The sequence below is a fragment of the Coloeus monedula genome, assembly GCF_965178545.1.
Source record: "Coloeus monedula genome assembly, chromosome: 3".
Classification (NCBI taxonomy): domain Eukaryota; kingdom Metazoa; phylum Chordata; class Aves; order Passeriformes; family Corvidae; genus Coloeus; species Coloeus monedula.
This window is the reverse complement of record NC_138783.1, coordinates 114229314-114252553: the sequence shown is the minus strand read 5'-3', so window position 1 is coordinate 114252553 and position 23240 is coordinate 114229314. Positions and strand designations below refer to the sequence as shown.

At 42.5% G+C, this 23240-nt stretch overlaps 1 protein-coding gene across 8 annotated transcripts in view; it reads left to right on the top strand.

Moving 5' to 3' along the window:
- The window catches only part of AGPAT3 (1-acylglycerol-3-phosphate O-acyltransferase 3), a 90574-nt gene extending 70075 nt beyond the window's left edge, over positions 1–20499 (top strand). For all 8 annotated transcript variants that reach the window (XM_082279149.1, XM_082279143.1, XM_082279147.1 and 5 more), the window contains 7 exons: positions 3068–3237; positions 3419–3580; positions 5017–5170; positions 5578–5680; positions 8258–8333; positions 10483–10681; positions 11318–20499. In XM_082279149.1, coding sequence (XP_082135275.1) covers positions 3068–3237; positions 3419–3580; positions 5017–5170; positions 5578–5680; positions 8258–8333; positions 10483–10681; positions 11318–11406 — 953 coding nt within the window. In that variant the 3' untranslated portion in view covers positions 11407–20499. The remainder of the gene's footprint in view (positions 1–3067; positions 3238–3418; positions 3581–5016; positions 5171–5577; positions 5681–8257; positions 8334–10482; positions 10682–11317) is intronic.
- Positions 20500–23240: the final 2741 nt, after the last annotated feature.

The window sequence follows — 23240 nt, the reverse complement described above, 5'->3', positions numbered from 1 at the left end:
AGGCTCAGCCCCTAGTTAGCATTGTTTAAATGCTAACATTTTAAATGCTGTTATCTTCTAAACTGGAAATAGCACACCATTGTTCAAAGAGATTTGGAGAAGCTGGGTAGATAATTGGGTTGTACCTAGGATAACCCCTAGTGTATAGCCTGTTATAAATTAACACATTGGGAAATTAAACTATGAAAATTATTGTAAATGTTACATGGGATTGCAGAGAGCTGATGCCCTATAATGGAAGAGCTGACAGAATATGCACTTCAATTGTGATTTATTTATAGCCATTTAGGTAAGCTGTGTAAATGCAGCAGCCCCAGTGTTGTCATTCATAATGAAATATATCTCAGTATGGAGAAGCCTTTTGGCAAGGAACCTGTACATTGGTGTTCTGCTCTGGATGCTGCATTTTGCTCGCTTACTCCAAGCTGTTTGTGGGTTTTAGGCTGAGGGTCTGTAAGAGAAGCTGCTCTGCCCAGCTGGCAGAGGATCAGTGTGCAGGGATGGATACACTGGTAATCATGTTCCTGGCTCTGTACTGAAAACTAGGCTCTATTCTTACTGTATTTCCTCTCAAACACAAAAGCCCAGCTTCCAAAGGAGAGGGAGAGAGACTCTACCCAATGTTCCTGACAGACATTTGGGGAAGAAAGTGTGTTGGGCTCTGGCCCCAACGTAGACCTGTAAATTCGTGACAGGTAGTCTGCGCTTCCAGCTCTCCCACGTCAGCTCCTTTCAGATGAATCACACCCTTGGAGAGTGCAGCGTGTTTGGGTTAGTCCGGTTGCAAAAATAACCTCTCAAATGTTGGTACTTTCAGCTGAGGGATGTGCTGTGCCTCTTGTTTGCTTTGTTCCTGGGGGGTTTATGAGGCTGTAAATGCACCTGCTTTGGAGTGTGGGAACCCCAGCCACAGGGGGTGGTTGAAGCCAGGTGTTGGTTATTCCCTACAGGAAATATCCTGGGCAGTGCAAGTGTTCCCATTCCTTCATTCAGAAGAATGTTCTTGCTGTAGCATTGGCAGGATCAGTGCCATGCAAAGCAGCTGTAACCCACACACCGAAAAAAGGAAACGAGCCCACTCCTGGTTATAATTACATCATTTGTCAGCACACTTGTAAAGGACAATCTGTTTCCTCGTGTTAATCCTTTGGCTTGTCAACCCTCCTCTCTCAGTATGGACTCTGGCAAATTCTCCACTGTTACAGGGAGAAAGGTGAGAGAAATGTTCTGCAGAAAGTCATCCACACTGGCCTCTGCAGATTTTTTTCTTTTTGAAGAAGAAACACACCCAGTTGATTACAATTTTTCTAAGAAAATGCAGCAGTTGTAGCAGGTACTGGAGATGTTCCTCCTTGGTACATAGTCAGCAATGGAAAGGGAAAATTGCTCAGAGTACCATTCCGTGTTCGGTACCACTGCTCCATTCTCCTGGCCACCTGCTTGGAAGGTGCTCTGAGGACATTCTTGCTGTCCTCTTTCTCCTTTTACTGAGCCAGGATAACCAGAGAAAGGAATGTAAGTGATCACAAAGCATGCAAAGCTGGGAAGCAATGATAGGAACCTGTACGTGGTGTAAAGGAACAAGACAATTCTGTCCTTACTCTGCCATATTTCCAGTTCACTGGGATTAAGCTCTGTTGGTCAGCAACGTGCATAACTTTGTTGTGCCTCCAAATGAGCAAGTGCAGAAAGTGATACAAGAGAATAACCTGGTGGGTGAGCAAGTGGTCATGAGTGAAAAAAACCAGCGCTAGGTAAGCGCTCTATCTTCAGCAGACCAGGACTGGTTTTCCCCTTTATTCACCTAGATACTGTGTTTACCTTCTCTCTGGTGTGGTGCAAGACTGGATCCTAAACTCTTGTTTAGCTGTATGGATAGGTGACCTTGTCTGATCCCACCGATCAGAAACCCTTGTGCAGGAAGGTGCTGCCCTGTTTGGCAAAACCAGGATCTCCCATTAGGAAGCTGGAAAACCTCCTGGCAGAGCCTGACAGAGGGAACAGAGCGGGAACCCTGCAGGTGTAGTAACGTGGGAAGGGTTGGACTCTTTTTAACTGCCATATTTGTGCAACTAGATTTTTATTTCATCCATGTCTCATTGAAAAGAGAAAATACCAACGACTACACTTTGCAGGGAAGCAAATCTTCCTGCTGGGAGGATGTACTATTCTCATACTTTTTATAGTTGTCCCATGATGTAAGCAATGCCTTCCATCTGCCTCGATGTACTGAAATGAGGGAAATAAGCTAACCATAGCAACTACAGTCAGTGCGTGCTGAATTTAAGTGGAAGGGGGTTTTATGATGAAAAAAGGGGAGGTAGAAAATAAGAATGGGTAACAAATATTCAGGGTGGAATAAGAGTTGCTGTGATATTTTAAAGTTGGAGTAAGTGGAGGGAAAAGGACTCATTCTTTTGCAGTGAAAGAAAGACACAATTTACCATTCCTGTCTTTGCCCAGGTATTTTAATAAATTAGCTCAATTCTCTGCTGTTTTAAACTCTGGGTTGATGATCATAATGCAGAACAATTAGAGCCCTGTGTTGTAATATTAAAATCTTTCATAGAAGATCTATGTCACTGCATCCCTTTTAAATGCCTTTATTGGTCTGTTTACCTCCATAAGGCTTGTTTCATGTGGAGTAAAAACATTAGGCTGCATCTATGCATAATTTGTATTCCACCTGGGAGGAACTGTACTCATTTAGTGGAGCAATCAACGGCTCCACTGTCTGTTTCCAGGCACAAAAGTCTTCAGGCTTTTTTTCCAGTGATTATGAAATTTTGCATTTGTAATGCAATGCCCAAACTTGTTGCTGTTAAAAACTTGCTGAATTATCCATAATGCATATGTCCGGTGCCTTGAATACTCCTTAGGGATTGTAATGTGGTTTGGTCTGTTCCCTTCAAAGCTTTTGTTTCATCTCTGCTGGGTGGGTTTGAGAAGGTGACAGTGTTGGGAGTTGGGAGAGACTGAGCACTGAATGGGGCTGAGGATGAAACACTAAATGCTTTCTGTAAGGGGCACCCCTAACTCCTCTCTCCACCTTCATCACATTTGCTAGAGTTGGTAATGCTGCTGGAATGGTGGTCAGGCACAGAGTGCACCCTGTTCTCAGATGAGGCCACGGTGAAAACCTTTGGGAAGGAGCACGTCATCATCATCCTGAACCACAATTTTGAGATCGACTTCCTGTGCGGCTGGACGATGACAGAGCGTTTTGGAGTGCTGGGGGTACGTGGGCTGTGAGCTTTCCCTTCCTCTGCAGGGTGATAGTCTGTTTAAAACCCATGTATAAACAGTTTCCTTGCATTTAAGTTCCCAGATCCAACTCCATCATCCTAGTGTGTTTGACCACGTTGCACAAATCAGCAAATGACATTTTTGGATTGTCGCTTTTGTTTTTTTCTCCAAGAGTTCCAAAGTTCTTGCTAAGAGAGAGCTGCTCTATGTGCCCCTAATCGGCTGGACGTGGTACTTCCTTGAGATTGTTTTCTGCAAAAGGAAATGGGAAGAGGACAGAGATACAGTTATTGAGGGATTGAAACGTTTGTCTGATTATCCTGAATATATGTGGGTAAGTGTTGAGTCCCTCCTCTGGCGTTGGCTGCGAGAAGTGAAACGGTGACAGACTGGTGACTGTAGCCTGGTCTGTCAGGAGAAGGTGTGCTCACTTCCAAGTGTTGTCAGGGAAGAGCCATACTCTGTTTCAGGAGGTCTTTTGGCATATGCTGGTAGAAAACTGCTGTTTGCCTGTTGGTCAGGGAAGTCCTTTGGGAAACAGATCAGAAGCTTGAGAATAATATATAAATCAGGCGTGTGTGATACTTAACGATTTTATCCAAACTTATTTTTACCTATTAAAAAAAAGCCTACATTTGATTACTACATCCGTATAACATTTTCTGAGGTAGGCTGAAAAGATGCATAAACAAAAAGCTTTTTTGGAGAAGTGAGTGAATTAGACTGCACAGACCATAGATTTTGATAGAAAGTTCCTGTTAGTGTGTTCGTTGATACGTGAAATTACAGGTTTCCCAAAAAGTCTCTGTGAGAACATATGGCAAGCTTATACCTGCTTCTGCAGTTATACTTTTTATTTTGACATTATTTAAAATCAAGGGTAAAACATCTCTGTTTCATTGTGTGCAATGCTGTTAGACTTCACTGCAACAGCACAGTGGTGTAATCAACCCATTAACCTTCTTAGAGCTTTGAATGCAAAGGTTTTGATAAATTCTCAGTTTTGCTTTTATAGCAGCATATGTAACGTACAATTATTTGGCTTATGAAACATAAAGAGGCTTTCTATGCATTTTAAGTGAGTTTTCAGTATTATCCAGTACAGCTTGTTAAAATGAATAGTGAAACATTAAGCCTTAACTAGAACATCGTGAATGGATTATAATTTTCTACCATTACAAAGATAAAAAAAGTAAGAATCTGGAGAATATATTTTAAGCTACTTAATTGCTTGAATATATGGATATGAATTATATTGAAGATACCTTCCTGATTAGTATGGGAGGAAAAAAGAAAAAACTGAAAAAACCCTACCAATTAGAAAATCTCAAGACTGAACTTGAGCTTCAAATCTATACATTTTAATGATTCTACAACTGAGAACCAAGGACTAGGCTCTAGGGAAAACAACTAGAAAATGTAAGTGCAAAATGTAGTTAGCATTGATTATTTAAATCAAGACTTCCTGCTTGGTAATTGAAATAATGATTAACATTTACTCGAGCGACTCAATTTCCTAATTTCTGAGCGTTCTAAAGGCCACAATTAGGGCTGTCTTTTTGTCACCTTAAATTTGGTACAGGTGCTGTTAAATGTAAAGGTAATGGTAAATGAGTTGAGTTGGTGCTTATGCCTGATACTTGGTGAAGAGATGAGACAATCGAAGTGTGTGCACATGTATGTTCATCTTGGACAAATTTTCAGTATTCTGCTGGATTTCTTTTGATATCTCAAGATATCCTTGGGTTTTTTTGCTTTTGTCTTGCACAGTTTCTCCTGTACTGTGAAGGAACTCGTTTCACAGAGACCAAGCACCGCATCAGTATGGAAGTAGCTGAATCCAAGGGGTTGCCTAAACTGAAATACCACCTGTTGCCCAGAACCAAAGGTTTCACCACTGCTGTCCAGTGTCTCAGGGGAACAGGTAACTGCCAAGCTTTGCAGCACTTGTAATGTGTTATTTAATGGCACACTCTGTGTAGCCCAGTGTAGTCTACTCTGTTGTCCATTACAATTAGTGAGCTGGCAGTAACGGGGATCCAGGCTGTCAGCTGGTAATTTGTAAATTGCCGCAGAACTGTCAGATATCGGTCTTCAAAAATACTAAAAACCTTTTTATGTTGCTTAGTTCACCAAGTCATCTGGTGTTTTACAGAGCTGGGAATGTCAGGGGGCTGGTGCAGATAAATGTGATGTGTAAACACAAAATAGTGAAGGACTCCGTGACATCATTAATGCACAAGGCTCTGTTGCTGTCTCAGGCAAGGATCCCAGAAGGTGCTTGCTAGAATTTTTGCTGTTATGGTTTTTTTTATTTTTTTTTCCCAACAGTTTCAGCAGTGTATGATGTAACACTAAATTTCAGAGGAAACAAGAACCCGTCTTTATTAGGAATTCTTTACGGAAAGAAATATGAAGCAGATATGTGTGTAAGGTGAGCATATACTGATGGAGGTGAGCCCTAAGATGCATACTTTGTCACATTGAAGTGTATTAGATTTTAGAGGGTAGTTTCCCTTCTTGTAGTCCACTTTTCCTTGTCCTTCAGCTTCAGTGGTCCCTTGTAGTAGAGAGTGTAAAACTCCTTTACGTGCCGGTTTCTCTCTCTCACTCACATGGTTTGATCAGCAGATTAAAAATCAAATAATGCTGAAATTCAGACATCCTATGAATGAGGTGGGACATTGCTTACATTCCTCACTGTTCCTCTGCCTCAAAGAGTAGCTGCTAACACCTAACCCCATGGAGCACATACACATATGCATGCACAAACACACACCCCTTCTCTTTCTTGCTTTCTCCTTGCTGCCTTCTGCTTCAAAGGCTTCCTTGTGATCATAAAAACAACCAATCCTGTTGAATTTCTTCTTTTCCCTTTTATGTTTGGACCTGAGAGATGACCTGATTGATTGTTCTTTCCACAGTTCTTTGGACAGTTTGCTTCTGCTTCTCTGCGGGAGTCACCCACACTGTGGAAAACATTGCTGTATTCTGGTGATGAGGTTGATGCTTGGTTTTTAAAAGTTAAAAACAAAAAAAAAGCCTTTTTTCTTCCCCCCACACCTTTCCCCTCTGGCCTTGAGTCTGTGTGTTGCAGGTCAATGGCACTGGCTCTGTTCATTGTACCATCTAATCGAAGCAGGTGTGTCTTGGCAGAGCTTCCAGGCTTTGTGATTCCCTACAGCCTTTGTAGGGAATCCCAGTAATTACCCACTGTGCTGAGGTGCAGCAGCACCAATTTCGAGGAAGAAATGCGATCCAAAGGGAAGCAGAATGCAGCCTTAATGTGCATAGGGAGGGCACTTGTTCAGTTCTGCTCTCAGATGCTGCAACATCCACAACATTTTAGTCTCTCAGCTGAAGAGGCGACTGGAGCTGTCCGCAGAGAAATGGGGTTGCTCATTTGCAAGGGGTTTCATTTTCACTATTTATACTTGCCAAACACATTCCTGATGAGGAAAGTGAGCAGACAATTTGCCAGCCAGCAAAACAGCTGGTCAGGCAGTTCCACACTGATGGCAGATGCATGTAGGATATCCAGCTGGATCTGGGGTGCACATGCATGGATGTACATCTGTATAGTTATTAATTATACACTGAACAGTGGCAGCCTTCAGTTAAATATCCTATGGTTTGCTAACAGAGGTGCAATTTTATTTCTTGGAGGGGTAGTGGGAGGAAAGAAGAGAAATTTAGTTTTCGATAGTGTTAGAAGAGGTTTTGGTTTGTGAAACTGTTGAGGATGATATTGGCAGGTAAAATTACTAATTGTACCCTACACATGGCTGTGCTTAGATAATTTTGATTTAAAATATGTTTGTGGACAGAATGAATATTCTCAAGGTGCTTTTCTACACGTTTTCTCTGCTTTGGGGAAGAAGCTATGAGAGTAAGGAAACTATTTTTACAGATTTATTTTGCTGGAAATAGAACACGTCCGTATTGTGCCAACAGACTTACTGTAGCTCAGAGAAGGGAAGCACATAAGCTCTTGTTCTCGGTATGTGCAGACATAGTTACCTGTGCAGAGGTAAGCAGCTTAGCTCTGCAGTGGATCCAGTCCTTATCTCGACTGCCCCCAGAGGAAATAATCAGGAAATCACCAAATGTTATTGCTGTGAGTCCCCCTCTAGTGGTGACAGCAGCACCATGGCAATTTCACCAGAGAGCTTTCAGCAATTTCACTGAGCTTTTATTGAGCAGTTTCTCTTGTTAGTGCTCATGTAAGTAAATCTGCCAGATCTGGTGTTCAGTTTGTTTATGGGATGCAAAAATCACTTGAAAAGTGTAAGAACATATTCATAGAATCATAGAGTGGTTTGGGTTGGAAGGGTCTCAAAAAATAAAAGAATGCAGGGAAATGGTTGGCTCTTCACCACTAAAAAGGGGCTCTTACAGGGCACCTCTTCTCAGTGAGGTCAGGTGAGGGCTGGCACTGGGCATAATTGTCACACACCCCCAGAATTGTGTGCCTCAGTGAGGCTGCAGAGGCAAAGAGGGACAAGTGCAGTCACTGCAGAAGATGTTTTCCTTAGAGATGGTATGAAGTGAATTTTTAGTTGCCTCTCCCATTACTTCCAATATGGGGTTTTCACTAACAAAATGTAACAACCAATTGTCCTCGGGTTTTCCACTTGCTTGTCTTTTCTCAGCTCTGAGTGCCTCAGTCTGAGCTCACTGGGAGTCAGCCAGTGGTGGATGTGGTGAAGGAGGAACGGTGTTTGAATGGGAGATGGTTAATTTAGCGATGTGCTCTGAAACTGCCTGGAGCTTGTACAGTTTCTTTTGTCTTAAACAGTCCCCAATTCTCAACCTAAAATCTCAGATTCTTAAGTCCCAGTTCTCAGTGTTTAAGACCTCTGCCATTGGTGACAGTATTGCCTATGATGTATGCCCTTTAGTGAGTGGATGATCTTCCCTAGCAGAGGGATAAAACCAAATACTTGGATTTTCCTTTAATTCTTTTTTGGTTTTTTTTTCTTTCCATTTTTTAATCTCTCTGCTAAACTAGGAGATTTCCTCTGGAAGATATCCCTCAAGATGAAAAGGAAGCTGCAAACTGGCTTCATAAGCTTTACCAGGAAAAGGTAAATAGCTTTGCTTTCTTTTCTGTCTTTTGGGACTTACACAGGGGAGTGTATTAAGGCACTGAGTAATACACACTCTTGCACTGGATGGAGAGGATATTATGTGTAATTACACAGCCATGCCTCAAAATGCTGGAAGGAGCAGGACAGAGGAGCCCCTTGGCAGCAGAGGGCTGAGTAGTGAAGTCTCAAATTGCCGGGAAGCACAATGGAATTCAGAGATTTTCCTTAGCTGTGGAAGACTAATAGCAGTCCACTGTCTTTTTACATTTTTCAGAGCTTGGATCTCTGTCATGCATTGAAAAGCTCTGTTTTCCCTGTGGGTGTTTTTAGGCACTCTAGAAGAGTGATAACTGTCCGTCAGGGACAGCCGGTCCTGGCTTTCAGCTGCAATTGTTCTTTGCTTTCATTTTTCTTCCACTGTCACTTTCCTTCTGCCTCCTGGTAATACTTCTGCAGTGGTGTATGACGTGGGACAGACAGTCTGTGGGATCTGCTGCCAGGGACTGATAGAGCACTTGCCCAGAGTGCCTTCAGATGGCTCAGAGCTTTTCCTTATGTCATTTCTTTTTGTAAGCTTACATGGTTATTTTCTCGACCACAGATTTAACACTTCTGTGGAAGTAGGAGAGAACTGTAATTAATATTGTCCAGCACTAATTGGTGGGTTATTGAACTTGAAAAGTGTACCTTGATTTCTGTGTTGCTTATCTTTGTGGGAAGACAGCAGAGCACAGAAAGTTTAAGTATCCTGGGCTTCCCCCAGCTGCGATGACCTGTGCTGCAGCATTGCCAGACTTATGCTCAGTCTCTAGGTAGGCAGCAAATTGTTCTGAGTTTCCTTTTATTTATTTCAACCTAATTTGTTTGAATTGAACTCTGATTCAGTTAAGGAGAGAGATTATCTTACAAAGAGCAGCAGCTCATCATCTTCTCCCTCCAGCTCCTCTCAGCAGGTCTATAGAACCACAGAGTCTTTGAGGTTGAAAAAGACTTCTGAGAACATAGAGTCCAACTGTAAACTCAGCACCACCACCATGTTCACCACTAAACCATGTCCTCAAGTGCCAAATCCATGTGTTTTTTTGAAAACTTCCAGGGATGATGACTCCACCAGTTCCCTGGACAGCTTGTCTTACTGCTTTACAACCTTTTCTATGAAAGTTGTTTTTTCCAATATCCAGTCTAAACCTCACCTGATACAAGGTGACACCATTTCCCTTCATCCCTCCTGCTGTTGGCTGTACCTCTGTTCAACTTTGCTGTGAGATGTCACCAGGGAGGTGTTGCTTATAGGCATGGGTATTATACATATTGATCTTACAATGTTAGCAATACTTTTTAACTGGAATCCTCTCATTCCAGTTATTCGAATGACTCTGTAACTGGAATCCTCTTCCTGCACAGAGGATGTGTCCTCAAAAGGCTGTTACTGGCAAGGAATGCCTCGCACTTCTCAGCCGTTTGTAAGGGAAATTAAAGCAAAACAAGAAATAAAGAAAAATGATAAATAGCCAGACTTGAGCCATCCTTTGTAATGGCTTGGAAACCTTAAAAAACAATCTTACAGACTGAGGGAAGGTGGTGGGCACCTTGTTCCTTTGAGTGATGTGTTTCAGGATTACAACTCTGCAGGCTCAGCTCGGGATGCAGCAGCTCAGTTGGAGTGCTGGGATTAGGGCTGGTGTGGTGCTGTCTCTGCTCTTCAGCTTGTGCATTGCTCTCCCCTCCTGGCTCTACACACAGCATTTTTCTGCTGTGCTTTGCTGAATCATGCTGCCCTTTCTGGAAGTAAAAATGAGAAGGAAAAGCACCCAGCTAAGAGGTGGTGTCTGAACTGATCTCTTGCCTGAAGTTGCCCTAAATTCCTAAGCAATTAACAGACAACATGAAGGTATTTGGTAGTGGAGGGGACAGTATGGTTTCAGTTTGTGATGGTGCCAAAATTGCCTTCAGATGGCTTAAAGGTCACTTGGGTGGTCAGCAGAAATGCCCAAATAAATGACAGCAGATGGAATTGGATGCCGTGCACTGTTGATGAGTTTGTACCACAGATACTGTCCTTGATGTTGTCCTGGAGCTGACTGATCTTGGGCTGCTTGGTGCAAACATTATGAATCTGTTTTCTTTTCTCTTCTCTTTCCCTCAGGATGCTTTGCAAGAGATGTATAATCAGGAAGGTATATTTCCTGGCAAGCAGTTTAAACCTCCTAGGAGACCATGGACCCTCCTAAACTTTCTTTTTTGGGCCACAGTTCTCCTCTCTCCCCTCTTCACATTTGGCTTTGGAGTTTTTGCAAGTGGATCACCTCTCCTTATCCTTGCATTCCTGGGATTTGTTGGAGCAGGTAATAAAAGCAAAGATGCTAAGCCCAGTGTGACATGTAACAAGATTCTTTACCTCCAATAAGTTCTGTGTATTAATTAATAAGAATGGAGCTCGCTTGGTAGTGTCTCTATTGTACAGCATTTTTATTGTTTCAAAAGCTTTAATCCAGGCAAATTTGCCTTCATATCTTAAGCAAAATCTGTAATAGTAGCAGGTGAGTCTTGTAGCCCATTATTATGGTGCCTGAAGGAAAAAAATACTTCTACTGGACACCTTGTCTATGAATTAAAAAAATCCAAACAAAACCACCACCAGAAACAAAAAATATATAAATACCACCAAATCCCCCCACCAACAAAAAAACCTTAACAATAAAAAAGAGCGAAGCAGGGGGAGGGCATATGCTTCAGTGTTCATGCCACATGTGCTGTTAACCAACAGAAGCAGTAATTATATTTTTAAATCTGGATTGTCCCCCTCTTTCAGTGTCATTTGACCTGTGATCCATGTGCAGCTTCGTACAGTGCACTCTTGGTCACTACTGACTTGGGGATTGGCTTAACTCATGTGGGTTCTGTTTGTGTGTTTACATGTAACTTCCTAGATGCTTGGACTGGTTTTAATGTGCCTCTCATTTCTCTGTTATATTTTAAAGCTTCCTTTGGAGTTCGTAGACTGATAGGAGTAACTGAAATAGAAAAAGGCTCCAGCTATGGCAACCAGGAATTCAAGAAAAAGGAATAACTGACAGCTGCAGTTCAGCACATATAACCAGACTATGGTATCCGATTAACTTCAGTTAAAAAAAACAACAACAAACACTTAGAAACTATCTTTTTCTTAATAACTGATGACTAATATTAATGAATAAAACTTGAGCCAAGAATGAAGAAGTTGGAGGCATCGGCTGAAGAGAATGCACCAACCTTCTGCCTGTTCAAGGATTACTGTAGTCAAGCAGTGGGAGAAAATCTGGGGTGGGGTGGAAGAAGAAACTAATTTTTCTTGCTATGTTGGGGGACTTGGGGTGGGGGAGAAAAGAGGGCATTGGCCATGGCCACATGTATCTTCAGATGACTGAAAACTGGTTTCTGTCAAGAGCACTACACTCACTTTTAAAACAGGAGCCATTGAATGTTTCCTCTTGCTAAAGCCAACATAAGTTTTTTGATTTCCAACTTCTCTTACTAATGAGCCAGGACAAAACACCCTCCTTATATTAATTGACAGGTGTTCATTGGGTTAGAATCTTTTCAGCTGTGTTGTCACGGCTACAGACGAAATCCTGTTTGTATGTTACACTGACACATTTTATTTTCAGGCAATCTTAAGACTTCTGTAATGCAGGAGAACAGATAGTGGAGTTTGGAAGCAGCGTATTATCCATCAGCACATCCCATAGAACAGATCCAATAGTATAAAATTCTCATCCTATCTCCTGCTAACTGCTCGAGGCTGTTTAATTTCAAAATACTACTTCAGTCTTGAGTTTGCCCTGTTTTACATCAAACACGTGATAATTTTGAATCTGTTTTGGTTTGAGTTTTTTTGAATTAGTGGTTGACCGTGGGATTTAGAGTTGTGCAAATAAGGAAATTTTTTCAATTCTCCTTTTATTTCTGTTTGCATCTCTCATTACCAAAGTCCAGTTCAGCCAACCTCTCTCAGTAAACTGGGAGGCAGCACTAGAAATCAGCACAATAGTTTTCAAAATGTCTTCTTTTGCAAAAAAATGTGAAAAGGAGAGGTCTGTAGCAGTCAGATTGTGAATGCTGGCATCTCTTGAGCTTCTAATGAGAGTTTCAGCATTGATTCAGATGGGGCCAGGACCTTACCCTGTGTGTGTCAGGATAGGGTGTGCTGCTCTTTCGACTTGGGTCATGCTTTTGATGTTCATGTGAAGTTTTTTTGCAAGGTGAGCTGTGCTGTTAAGCATTAGAAAGAGTATAAGGTCTCTTCAGGGATTTTAAGTATCTTTAGTTTTGCTTGTTGACATTTTGGTCTTTTTCACTGAAAATTAAGAGTTCAGAATCATGTCTGTACCTGTTTCTTTCCTTTTTTTCCTTTCTTTTTCATACTTTCTTTCCTTTTCTTTTTTTTACAAACGCACATTTAGAGATTCCTGTATGTTGCTGCTGTATGCATAGCTGGAGAATTATTTGCAAACAGATGGTAACTATACCTGTATGTTCAAGTCTGAAGGTCACAATCTGCATTTGGCTGCTCTCAGAAGTGGGTGAAATGAGTTGCAGATCTACAGCAGAGGGCAGAAGCTGACCCTCAGGGTCTGTATCTTTAACCCAGCTGCCACTAGAATATTTATCTCACTTTCGTAAAGAGCAGATTTTATCAAAGCACTGGTTGTTGTTTTCATCTTTGCTCCAGTAACCAAGATAAGAGAGTAATAATTTACCTTCTTTCCGTATTTACTCTTAACTGTTGGAATGTAACCTCTTCTCCTACAGGTTTTTCTGTTTTCAAACACTGGAAGAGCAATTTTGTAACTTAGAAAAATATTTTACTTGGGGTCATTAATCACTTGTTCTGTCATGCACTTGATTTTTATTTGTGGTCTTCTCAACAAGAGCATTTGAAGGATGACCTGCGTTCTGTCTGTCTCCTGTTAGACTCCACCTCGCTGAGTCCTGTACCCAGACCCCCAACGTTAGTGTGTCATCTTTGTCCCCTCAATAAATCTTCCCTAAGAGAGGGGGTGCAAAACTGTTGCAAATGTTAGTGGAATTTGGAATATGCTTTGGGAACTGAGGAGAGCAGAGCCTAGCCATAACTCTGTTTTCCTTGCTGGATGTTTTTGTACTTTGTCTTCAAATACAGTCAGATATCCAAATGCTGATAAAGTTAACTCTGGCTTTTCCCCTGTTTTTAACCAGAGGACTGAGAACAGTGGGGGTTTCTTTCTTTTTCTTTATTTGTTTTTCTTAAGTAATTCAGTAATGGGTATAATTCTTGCTTCCTAGAAAGGTGTTACAAATGCTGTATACTTGCTTCCTGAAGATGATACTGAGTATGTATAAATTGTACTGGCTTAGCAGAAGAGGCTTGCAAAGCAGGCTGACCACTGACTGTTTTATACTTACATTTTTAGCAGTATATTAATGGGCATGACAAGAATTTCACAAAATAAATCCCTTCTTAATGCTGAGAAGAGGGGAGCTGCTTAGAGGAGAAAGGAATTAACAGCCTTTCTCTTTACAGGATCCTTTTCTCCTCTTAGTGCATGTAACTCCCTATTCAGGATCATGGGATTAGTGCTGTCCATCAAGGGGAGAATAATCAACATTTCATATTTTCTTATCATAACTTATTGGTCATGCTTTCTTTTAGAAAATATAATAAATACATCATCGGATACATAAATTTTGCTCTTCTAAACAGACATATCAGTAACCACTTGAAAAACTGAAACCTACAGCAGTGCACAAAACAGTACAAAACCAACACAAATATCTTCATTTTGAATTTTTTCTCCTCAAATAGGGGTTTTTATACACGCGCGCGCACACGTACACAGAGTATGTATAAATTAAAATGACTGGAAATAGCTGAAGTTAATGTCACTAATGAAGATTAGCAGGTGGATTGGTTTGGAAAAGTGAGCATAGATTTTATATCTTATTTTCTTCTGGTTTAATAGAACATAGCTTGTATATTTGACTACCAAGCCCTTTAAGAGCAATAATAAAAAAAATACATCATGTTTTTTGTCTTTTGCTTTTCAACTGTGCTAGGTTTAATAAACTTACAGCTATGGGAGTGGTTTTTTCCTCCACCTTTCAGAATTTTCATTTATTGCTTAGTTGTTTGGAGTAAAAACAGAGTTTTCCAGTATGGACTTGCAAGCTGACTGCCATGGAGTTCAGCATTGACTCTGAAGAGGAATGGTTCTCAGACTGACACGGACAGATGATGGATGTATGCTCTTGGCCTTGGCAGCACTCATCATTGTCGTGAACAGCAATGATGCTGCTCTCCAAGTGGGATTTGCAGTTCCAAAGTAGCATCACGTTGACCTATGTCTGAGAACCTGGTGAGAGAGCTCGGGGACTGCTGGCCATGTGGCATCTCTCAGTTAGGAAGGCACAAAGAGCTGATGCTGCAGAAGGATGTGGTATCCAGAGGCCTTGGTTCTGTAGGATTACAGTTCTCTCTCGCTCGTGGGCTGAATGTGCTCTTGCAATTGACTTTGCGTCACTGAGCAAAATACCTGTCTCCAGCACAAAGAGCATGGGCAACCTTCCTTTGTTCTGCTTTAACTTCTCTCGAAGGGCTCTACACCTAATTGCTGACCAATGAATCTGGCTGCTGCCTGTGTCCTAATTTCCTGATATTCACAGGAAAAGTGAGCGTGTCTGCTCACTTCCACATGGTACCGCTTGTCTCCATTGCTGATGTCTGTATATTTGCTCACCTGTATCTTCTGCAGATGGTTTGGGTACAACCTCTTAGCAGGAACTTGGAGCTTTCCAGTTCAACCAGTCCTACAGCAATTGTCTCACCTGGCTGGGGTTTTGTCTTCCTGAATTTTGGCGCTGGTTGACAGCTCTAGGTCTGAAGTGATGTGATTGTGTTTGTGTTACGTGACAATGCAACTTTGCTGCTTCAAAGCAAAACTTTTATCAGGGAAGAGAAGCCCTTCCCAGGCCTGTTCACACAGGCCATCCCTACCTGGCAACAAGTTCCTCTGGCACTGGTGAAAGGGAGTTGGGACAAGGTTTTTACTAGGAGTTGGAATAATGAGAAAGCAAGGGAGTCATGGTACATCAGATATTTGCTAAAAGTACTGTTTCTGTCTTGGGACCACCCCAAAACCTGGTTTTGCTTCATGTACATTTTGAAGAAATGTGGGGTTGGAGGCTTTTAATAATGCTGACTTCATGCTTCACAGAGTGTTTCAGATTGAAGACAGACAACCTGATGTTTTTTGGCATCTTGGAGAAGTATGTGCTAAGAAGTCTAAAGCCAAGCTTGGGCAGAGCTCGCTCGAGTGTTTCATGCAGATGCTGGAGGCCAACACAGATCAAAGTGAAGAATCCATTCCTTGATCTCCTTTGAAGATAGGATGCAGCAGGACAGCTCACAACATCTCCTGGATCCCATGTGCTTCTGTCCCCTGGTGTGAAGGTTCTGATTCCCAGCAGATGATTGCTGCAAGTTCTGCTTTGTGCCTGCACAAAGAAGCTGATCCCTGTAATGGGAATGCTGAATTTGTACTCCTACCCAGTGTGTCACAGCTGCTTGTTCCCCTATTCCTGAACCTTCTGATCATAAAGGGCAGCTGCAGGGCTGCTGGTGCTGGATGAAGCTGGGATTTGAAGCAGGTGACAGCCGTGCTGGGAGCTGTGAGGGAGAAGGAACAACGCACAGTGCATCGCTGGGAAGAGCAGGAACACCGACAGGCCCAGCCAAATTCTTGCTCTGAGGGATCACCAGGAGCTTTGCAAAGCAGACAAGTATGTGAGAGGCAAGCTCTGACTCTGCGATATCTCCCTGTGACAACTTAAAAAACAACCCTTGCTTTGTTCTTGTGATTCGGGTCAGAATTCCTCCCAAGGTCTTGTTACAGATGCGGACTCTTGTTCTGCCACACCTGCCCCTGTTTACCTTTAAGGCCTGGTTTATCCGATTGTCTCTGCAGCAAGATGCTTGCAGGCTGTTGGTTGTGTGTTATTTACCTGCTGTGGTGTGGAGTGAGAATGTTCTGGAGGTCAGCTTTACAGAGTCTGTGCCACGTGTGTTGGCCACCAGAAAACATGAAAATATTTCATATTTCACAATTGGGAAGATGTGGGATTGACATCTAAGACAAACGTGTTTTTCTGATCTTTGGCTTCTCTAGGCTTTTAGAAAGCTGCCTGTATTTCTTAAAATGTCATACCTGTAGTTACTGGCCACTCTTCAGTTTTTGAAAATGTAAAGAAAGATTATTTGTGCACTTTCACTGTTGAGAGCACTTGAGTGCAGATGACTGTCTATTTCTAAAAACCACTAGCAGAAGCAGCATTTTATCTTTTTAGGAGAAAAATGTATTTTAAAATTAGACACTTCAGCAGAAACCAGAATATAACAGTACTTTTGAATTTTAAATTAGAAGTATTCTGTAGTGTGGGGGCTACCACTACCAATTCTACACAACTTCTATTTCTTTTTTATTTTGACCAGTGTGCATTCTTAAGGAAAACACACTGATTTACTAATTACTAAACTACAGTTTGCGAAGGAGGGAGAGTAGGTAGCAGAGCCTAATCAGGAATTAAATTTCACTCCCCAAGGCATGAGTGGGTTCTGTGTACCTCCTTTATTACGTGCTTGTGCATCTGTGCAGAGAGCCAAGCTGTGTCCCTTTGTGTCCCTTCGCTTCAGCTGTGTCCCAGCTGTCCCTTGTGACATCTGAATGCTGAACTCGCCCGAACGCCTGGCGGCCGCTGCTGGCCAGCACCTCGCTCACTCCTCAGATCACCAGCAAGTACTGTAGCTTTAATCAAAACCTTCTCTCCGAGGAAATTCATCCTCCTTAAGCTGATTGATGTGTTGCAAACCTGTCATTCGGAGGGAAGTGTAAGTCACCAGATGACCATTATTAGCCAAATCTAAGGAGTAATAAAACTGTATACAGGGTATGCATTTACTGTGCATGTGTATATATTTTTGTACATTTTTACGGTTATTTCCTACACTTGATTTTATGACGTTCAGAAGAGGTGTGTCTGAATCTGGTGATAAACAAGAAGCTATTAAGAAAACCCGACCCTGTCACCTACTGTAGTTTTTACTGAGAACTGTGCCCAAACAAATACGCAGATTTACAGTGCTATGCAAATATTACTTTGTAAGTTGTCTCTTAAATTTTGCTTAAGTAGTTTACGCTGTTTTTACTGGGCTTTCAGAAAAAAAGATGAACGCAAAAGCCTCGTCTTGTAAAATAAAATAGCTTTGGCTGTGTGAAAGTACTGTATACTAGAATCTCATTCACGCTTTCAGTTCTTATTTAACTGTATTTGATTTTGTACATACTGTGATGGAATAGAGGGGTTTAATTGTGCTTGAATGAAAAAGGGTGACTGCCTAGCACCTGGGGTTTTTTCCAGGGTTTATAGAGCAGCCAATAATGTAACTGGGAGATCTGCATTCTTTTCCTACTTGCTACTCTGGCTTTTGTAACTAAACATGCACTAAGGGCTATTTTCTTTTTGCTTTGATTGGTTTTATTTCCACTTACGCTTTTTGATCTCAGTCCTACAGACTGATCCATGTGAGGGCCACATGTCTGCAGCAATAACCTGGGTGGATCGCTTTGTGGGGGTGGGAGGCAAGAACAAGGTTAACTCTATGGGCATTCCCTGCATGAACCAGTCCTTAAGAACTGCAGAGGGATGGTTCACTACCAAGGCATTTATAGCACCAATATTTAAAGTTATGCATGGCTCCTCCAAAAGATCAGAATGTGGAGGGAGGTATCTTCCTTTCCTGAAGAATCCTCCAAAGAAACCCCAAATCTGAGAATTTGAGATTGCAGCAGGGTATAGTGGCTGTACGGATAGATGCTGTAGATTAAACCAATTTGTCAAATCTGACATCTTTGAAGTTTTTTTTTTTCACTAGGAGATAAAGCACTTCCTCATCTGTCCACCATCAGGATACACTGTACTTCTGTACCCCTGGGCCCATCAGCTCTTCTTTAGCCTATATGATCCTGTAGCAAATGACATTTGTGTCATAATATCACATTTCTGGGTCATCTTTTTGCTACACTGCAAGCACTGAGCTCTTGGTTTCTCCTGTAGGTTTTCTCTTCCCTGATGTGTTCCCCTTTGGATAGTCTAGGTTGGGCTGAGCTTCCTTAAAATGACAGATGAGTGGTGTCATGTGTCACTGTGTGGCAGGACCTATTTTTTGTGGAGAGGATGGGCTTCCATTCTAAGAGTATGTAGGCAGAAACTTTTGTGTTACTTTTGAGTTTTCACAGAAACAGCTTTTTTTATCTTAGTGCCTCAGTTGGATCTCCTTGGATCCATAATTCATTTTTAAAGGATGATTATTTTGATCTAGAAGCAACCAGGGTCAAACATCACAACTATACCTCTAAGAGGCAGTCAGCAGTGGGGTTCATGGGCAAGGGTAGGTCCGTGGGGCAGTCTGTCGCCACAGTGATTGACAGCCAGCACTGTGTAGGGGAGCTGTGGAAAGGGAAGAACGTTTCCTCCTTGGATGGAGGCACAGGGAATGTTGTTAGGTGGTTTGTTTCTGTACTAAGCAGTCCACAGCACAGTGACCTTTAGGCTGTGGGAGCTTCTTACACATGCTCTCTTTAAGTTGCAAACATGGTCAGAGGCTGCTTGTGGTGGTGGCATTTTCTGTATGTACTTTCATCTCACTAATTCCACTCTTTTTTTTCCAATACTGCATTAATATATTTGGGAAAACAGCCTGGAAGTCCATAAAAGCAATGCTGTGTTCTCAATACCAGATACAATCAGCAGCTGCACTGGGAGCGAGTTCATGGTTCAGATGTGCCACCCTCTTGAGTGCTGCTATGTTGGGCAGAGGAACAGGCTGATGCCCTTTCTACATGCTTCTCAAACTGGAATCTGCTCCTGAGAGGGTTGACAGAGTGCCTTTGTGAAACAAAACTTTGTAAAGCAGGATTTTGTAGGTAGATAAAAGGTTAATAGCTGTGGTATGGCTTAATGAAGTACTCTCCTGGATTTCATCATATTCTATATTATATGTCAGAGTCCAATGCTCTCTGACGAGGTTCTTTTAGCCATCCCACATGTGGAGGGGATAATGTTTAATTGCCCCTCTCCATGTCTAACTCGGGGAGGTACTTACACCACCAGTTGATCCACTCAGCTGGTGGCAGCTATTGATCTGAACCAAAGGCTGCCCTCTGGTCCCTGTTGTGCTGAGCTGAAGTCAGCTTGCTGTGCCACAGCTGTGGTCTGTCACACCCCACATCCAGGGTCCTTGGCAGGCCTGAGAGGTGGGGCCAGTGGGAACCTCATGAAGTTCAACAAAGGGAAGTACAAGGTCCTGCACCTGCGTTGGGGCAATCCCAGACACACCTATGGGTTGGGCAGAGAAGGGATTGAGAGCAGCCCTGTGGAGGAAGACTTGGAGGTGATGGTTGATGAAAAACTCTAACACGAACCAGCAGTGAGCACTCACAGCCCAGAAACCAACCCTGTCCTGGCCTCTGAAAGGAGCACAGGCAGCAGGTCCAAGGAGGAGATTCTCTACCTCTGCTCTGGTGAGACCCCACTTGCAGTGCTGTGTCCAGTTCTGGTGTCCCCAACACAAGAAGGATGTAGAATTATTGGAACAAGTCCAGATAAGGCCACAGTGTTGGTAAGAGGACTGGAGCACCTCCCCTAGACAGGCTGGGAAAGATGTGGCTGTTCAGCTGGAGAAGAGAAGGTTGTGTGGAGACGTCACAGCACCCTCCAGTGTCTGAAGGGGCTACAGGGAAGCTGGAGAATGACTCTTTGTCAAGAACTGTAGTGACAGGACAGAGGGGAATGGTTACAAATTGAAACAAGGAAAATTTAGGTCAGACAGTAGAAAGAAGCTCTTTACTGTAAGGACACAAACAGGAAGGTTGTGGAAGCACCATCCTTGGCGCTGTTCAAAGCCAGGGGGGATAAGGCCTTGAGCACCTGGTCTACTGGGAGGTATCCCTGCCCACGGAGTGGAAGCTGGGACTAGATAATCTTCAAGGACCATTTCAACATCTTAAAATTCTATGATTCTATTATTCATTCCCTGAGCTTCACACATGCATCAATCGCCCTCACTGATCTCCACTGAGCCTTCTCTCCTACTAGGGGGTTACGGGTCACCCACAGAAATAACATATGGTATCAATACAGTATATGAGATACATGCACATATAGGAGTCCCCTATACTGCCAACATCATTACGTTCTGCTGTGATAAAGGTTTGTGCCAAAGGGACAGGACTGCTATGATGAGGCTACTGGGGCTGGAGCTGGAATTGTGACATCTGAGCTGATGGGGCTGGAGCAGGCATTTCTGCTCCCTGCTGGAAAGGCAAAGCACGTTGCTTCCCGAGGCGTTTGCTAGAAAGCCGAGTGCCCAAAGCAGGTGCCCCCGAGCCATCTGTGGTCACTACCTCTGTGCAGACATGGCACATGACTGACTCTGAAGATGGGTTGTTTTACTTTCCTGTGACTTGTGGTGTGAACTGCCTTTGTTTTTCATCTTTCTGATGTCGGGCAACATTTGCAAAAGCCAAATTCAGCACTGGCCTAGTTGTGACATCCCTTTTTTTTTCACTTCTCCAATGAAGTTACAAGTAGTTAAGTGCAGCGGTTGCTCCATTTATAAGGAAAATCACTAGAAGAAAAAACGAATCAGTTTAGGAACACATAGAAATCTCCTCCCACCTTTGCTGCAATGAAATACAAATTCTACAGGTATTTTCAGGAAAATGCAATTTGTTGTATGCTTCCAATTAGCTCAGAGCTCCTTGTCAAAGGTAGGAGAATGCTACAGTTCCCTTCCTGCTCCCCCCCCCGCCATCTTTTAATTCAGCTGTAGTAAAGTTATCCAGTCAAGATTAGAGCTGGAAGCTGCATCATTTAGTTGTAGACCTCCACCGTGCAGATCCACTTCAGCATATTTACAGGCTGCTGCTTCCAATAGTCAGACTTCAAAGAAAAAAAATTCTGTTATTTAAGAAATTGAATGTTTTCAGTACAGAGCATTTATTGGGGTTATAATGGCATAATCTGTCAGAAGGATGCATTGCTTCCTTTCCCTGCCAGCAGGTAGATTCAGAGCAAGACTCTCTAACTGAGCATGATGAAAGAGTTTACCTGGCAAATCCCATATTTCTTTTCTGATTAGTTTGATGCTAATGGATCATTAAAGGATGGAGAAGACCTCAAGCTGCTAAGAAATGCTTTTATAAAAAGGATTTTGAATATTCTGCAGCTGTGAGGTGTGGACAAGACACAACCCTGTGCTGCAGACTGGAACTCTGTGTTTTTGGGGAGGGAAACTTGCTCACACCAGGGTTAGCTCCCTGTCAAATGGGAACAAAGAAACCACATCCCCCTAGCACCCCTGGCCCAGAACTCCAGTAAGATTAGAAAGGCAGGCAAGGGAAACCTGAAAACTTGTTATTTCCTGAGAGTGTGCACTCGCTTGCTGGCAGCCACACAAGAAAGCAGCTGGCCTATCTAAATCAAGTACTGCACATAATGGAACATAAATTATTGCTGTTAACTCTAAGCAATAACGTGGTTAGGGAGAACAAATTGCACGGAAGCAATAGGAGGGGTTTTGCTTACTCCCAAAGGGATCTCTCGGTGGAGTAACCTCTGGAGCTAATGTTAGGTCTGGGAATTTTACAGGCACTAATGAGGATTAGGCACATGACTTCCTTTTCAGTCTGATGGGAGTCAGTGTTTAATTCCCTTGGGCTTCTCAGAGATTTCAGCACAGGTTCAGAAGTGTTGCCCAAACCATCAGTACACCCAGATTTTCCTCTCTGGCTGTCCCCCAGACAAGGAGATTTGCTATTCCACCCATCAGAAGGGTATAAGGCCTTGTACTTGGTGTGCAACCTGTGACAAAACAGTACTCACTCCCACTCAAGATACAAAACATAACCATACAGCACCTTTACAAAAATGAAATATCAGAATTTTGCTATTCCACTTGCAAGAGGAAACCTGTTCCCATTTTTCAACAACTCACTGAGGAGGGTTCAGGCTCAGTTTTACTCAGCTTCAGTTTGGTGCTTAGGGCAAGGCTCTCAGTGCCTTCGTGTCTTCAGGCACAGCTGAAAAAACTGACAGGGTGCTAAAAGTAGTGAAGGGCTGTTTGCAGTGCTCATACAGGACTCTGGATCTAAGCAGCATCTTCTGTTTGAAATATTTGCTGCTGTATTATTTGGGGGGCAGTGGTGGTCATAGCAAGAATTGATGAGATTTCATTGTCCTTTCTTGCCCATCAATGATATATTTTGGTTTACAGCTGTCTCAGTGGCTTTATTGCTAAGATCTAATAGATCCTATTAGATCCAGGGTCTAATCGGATCAAAGCCTGGAATAGAAACCTGTGGTGGAAATAGCCTGTGTGGCCTGGATGTCCTTGTGATCTCAAACTTACGGTACTGCTGAGTTGCTGGTTGTTCAGCCCTCCTCATTCTCCATGAAATCACATGTACCCTGTCAGTTTAACCCTCTGAGAGGGTCCTGCTGTCATGGCAGGACACACACACACAAAAAAAAAAAAGAATTCTGAAGGGGAGAATTCTTATCAGAATATTTACTTTTATGCTTATTGTGAATGGCTTTCTGTGCCTCTTCTTCAGACTTCATTATTCTTGTAATACTTCAATTTTGCCACCCAGGGAGGACCTGCCTAAAATAACTTTGCAAGGGAATCTAATTTCTAATTAATAATGCATTTTAATTTAACAACTAATAATTTTACATTCTAATTTGTAATTGAGCTTTCCCTTGATGAATACAGAGAAGAGTATTTAAATAATGGTGTAAGTCTCTATAAGACTCCCTCCTTTCTTATTC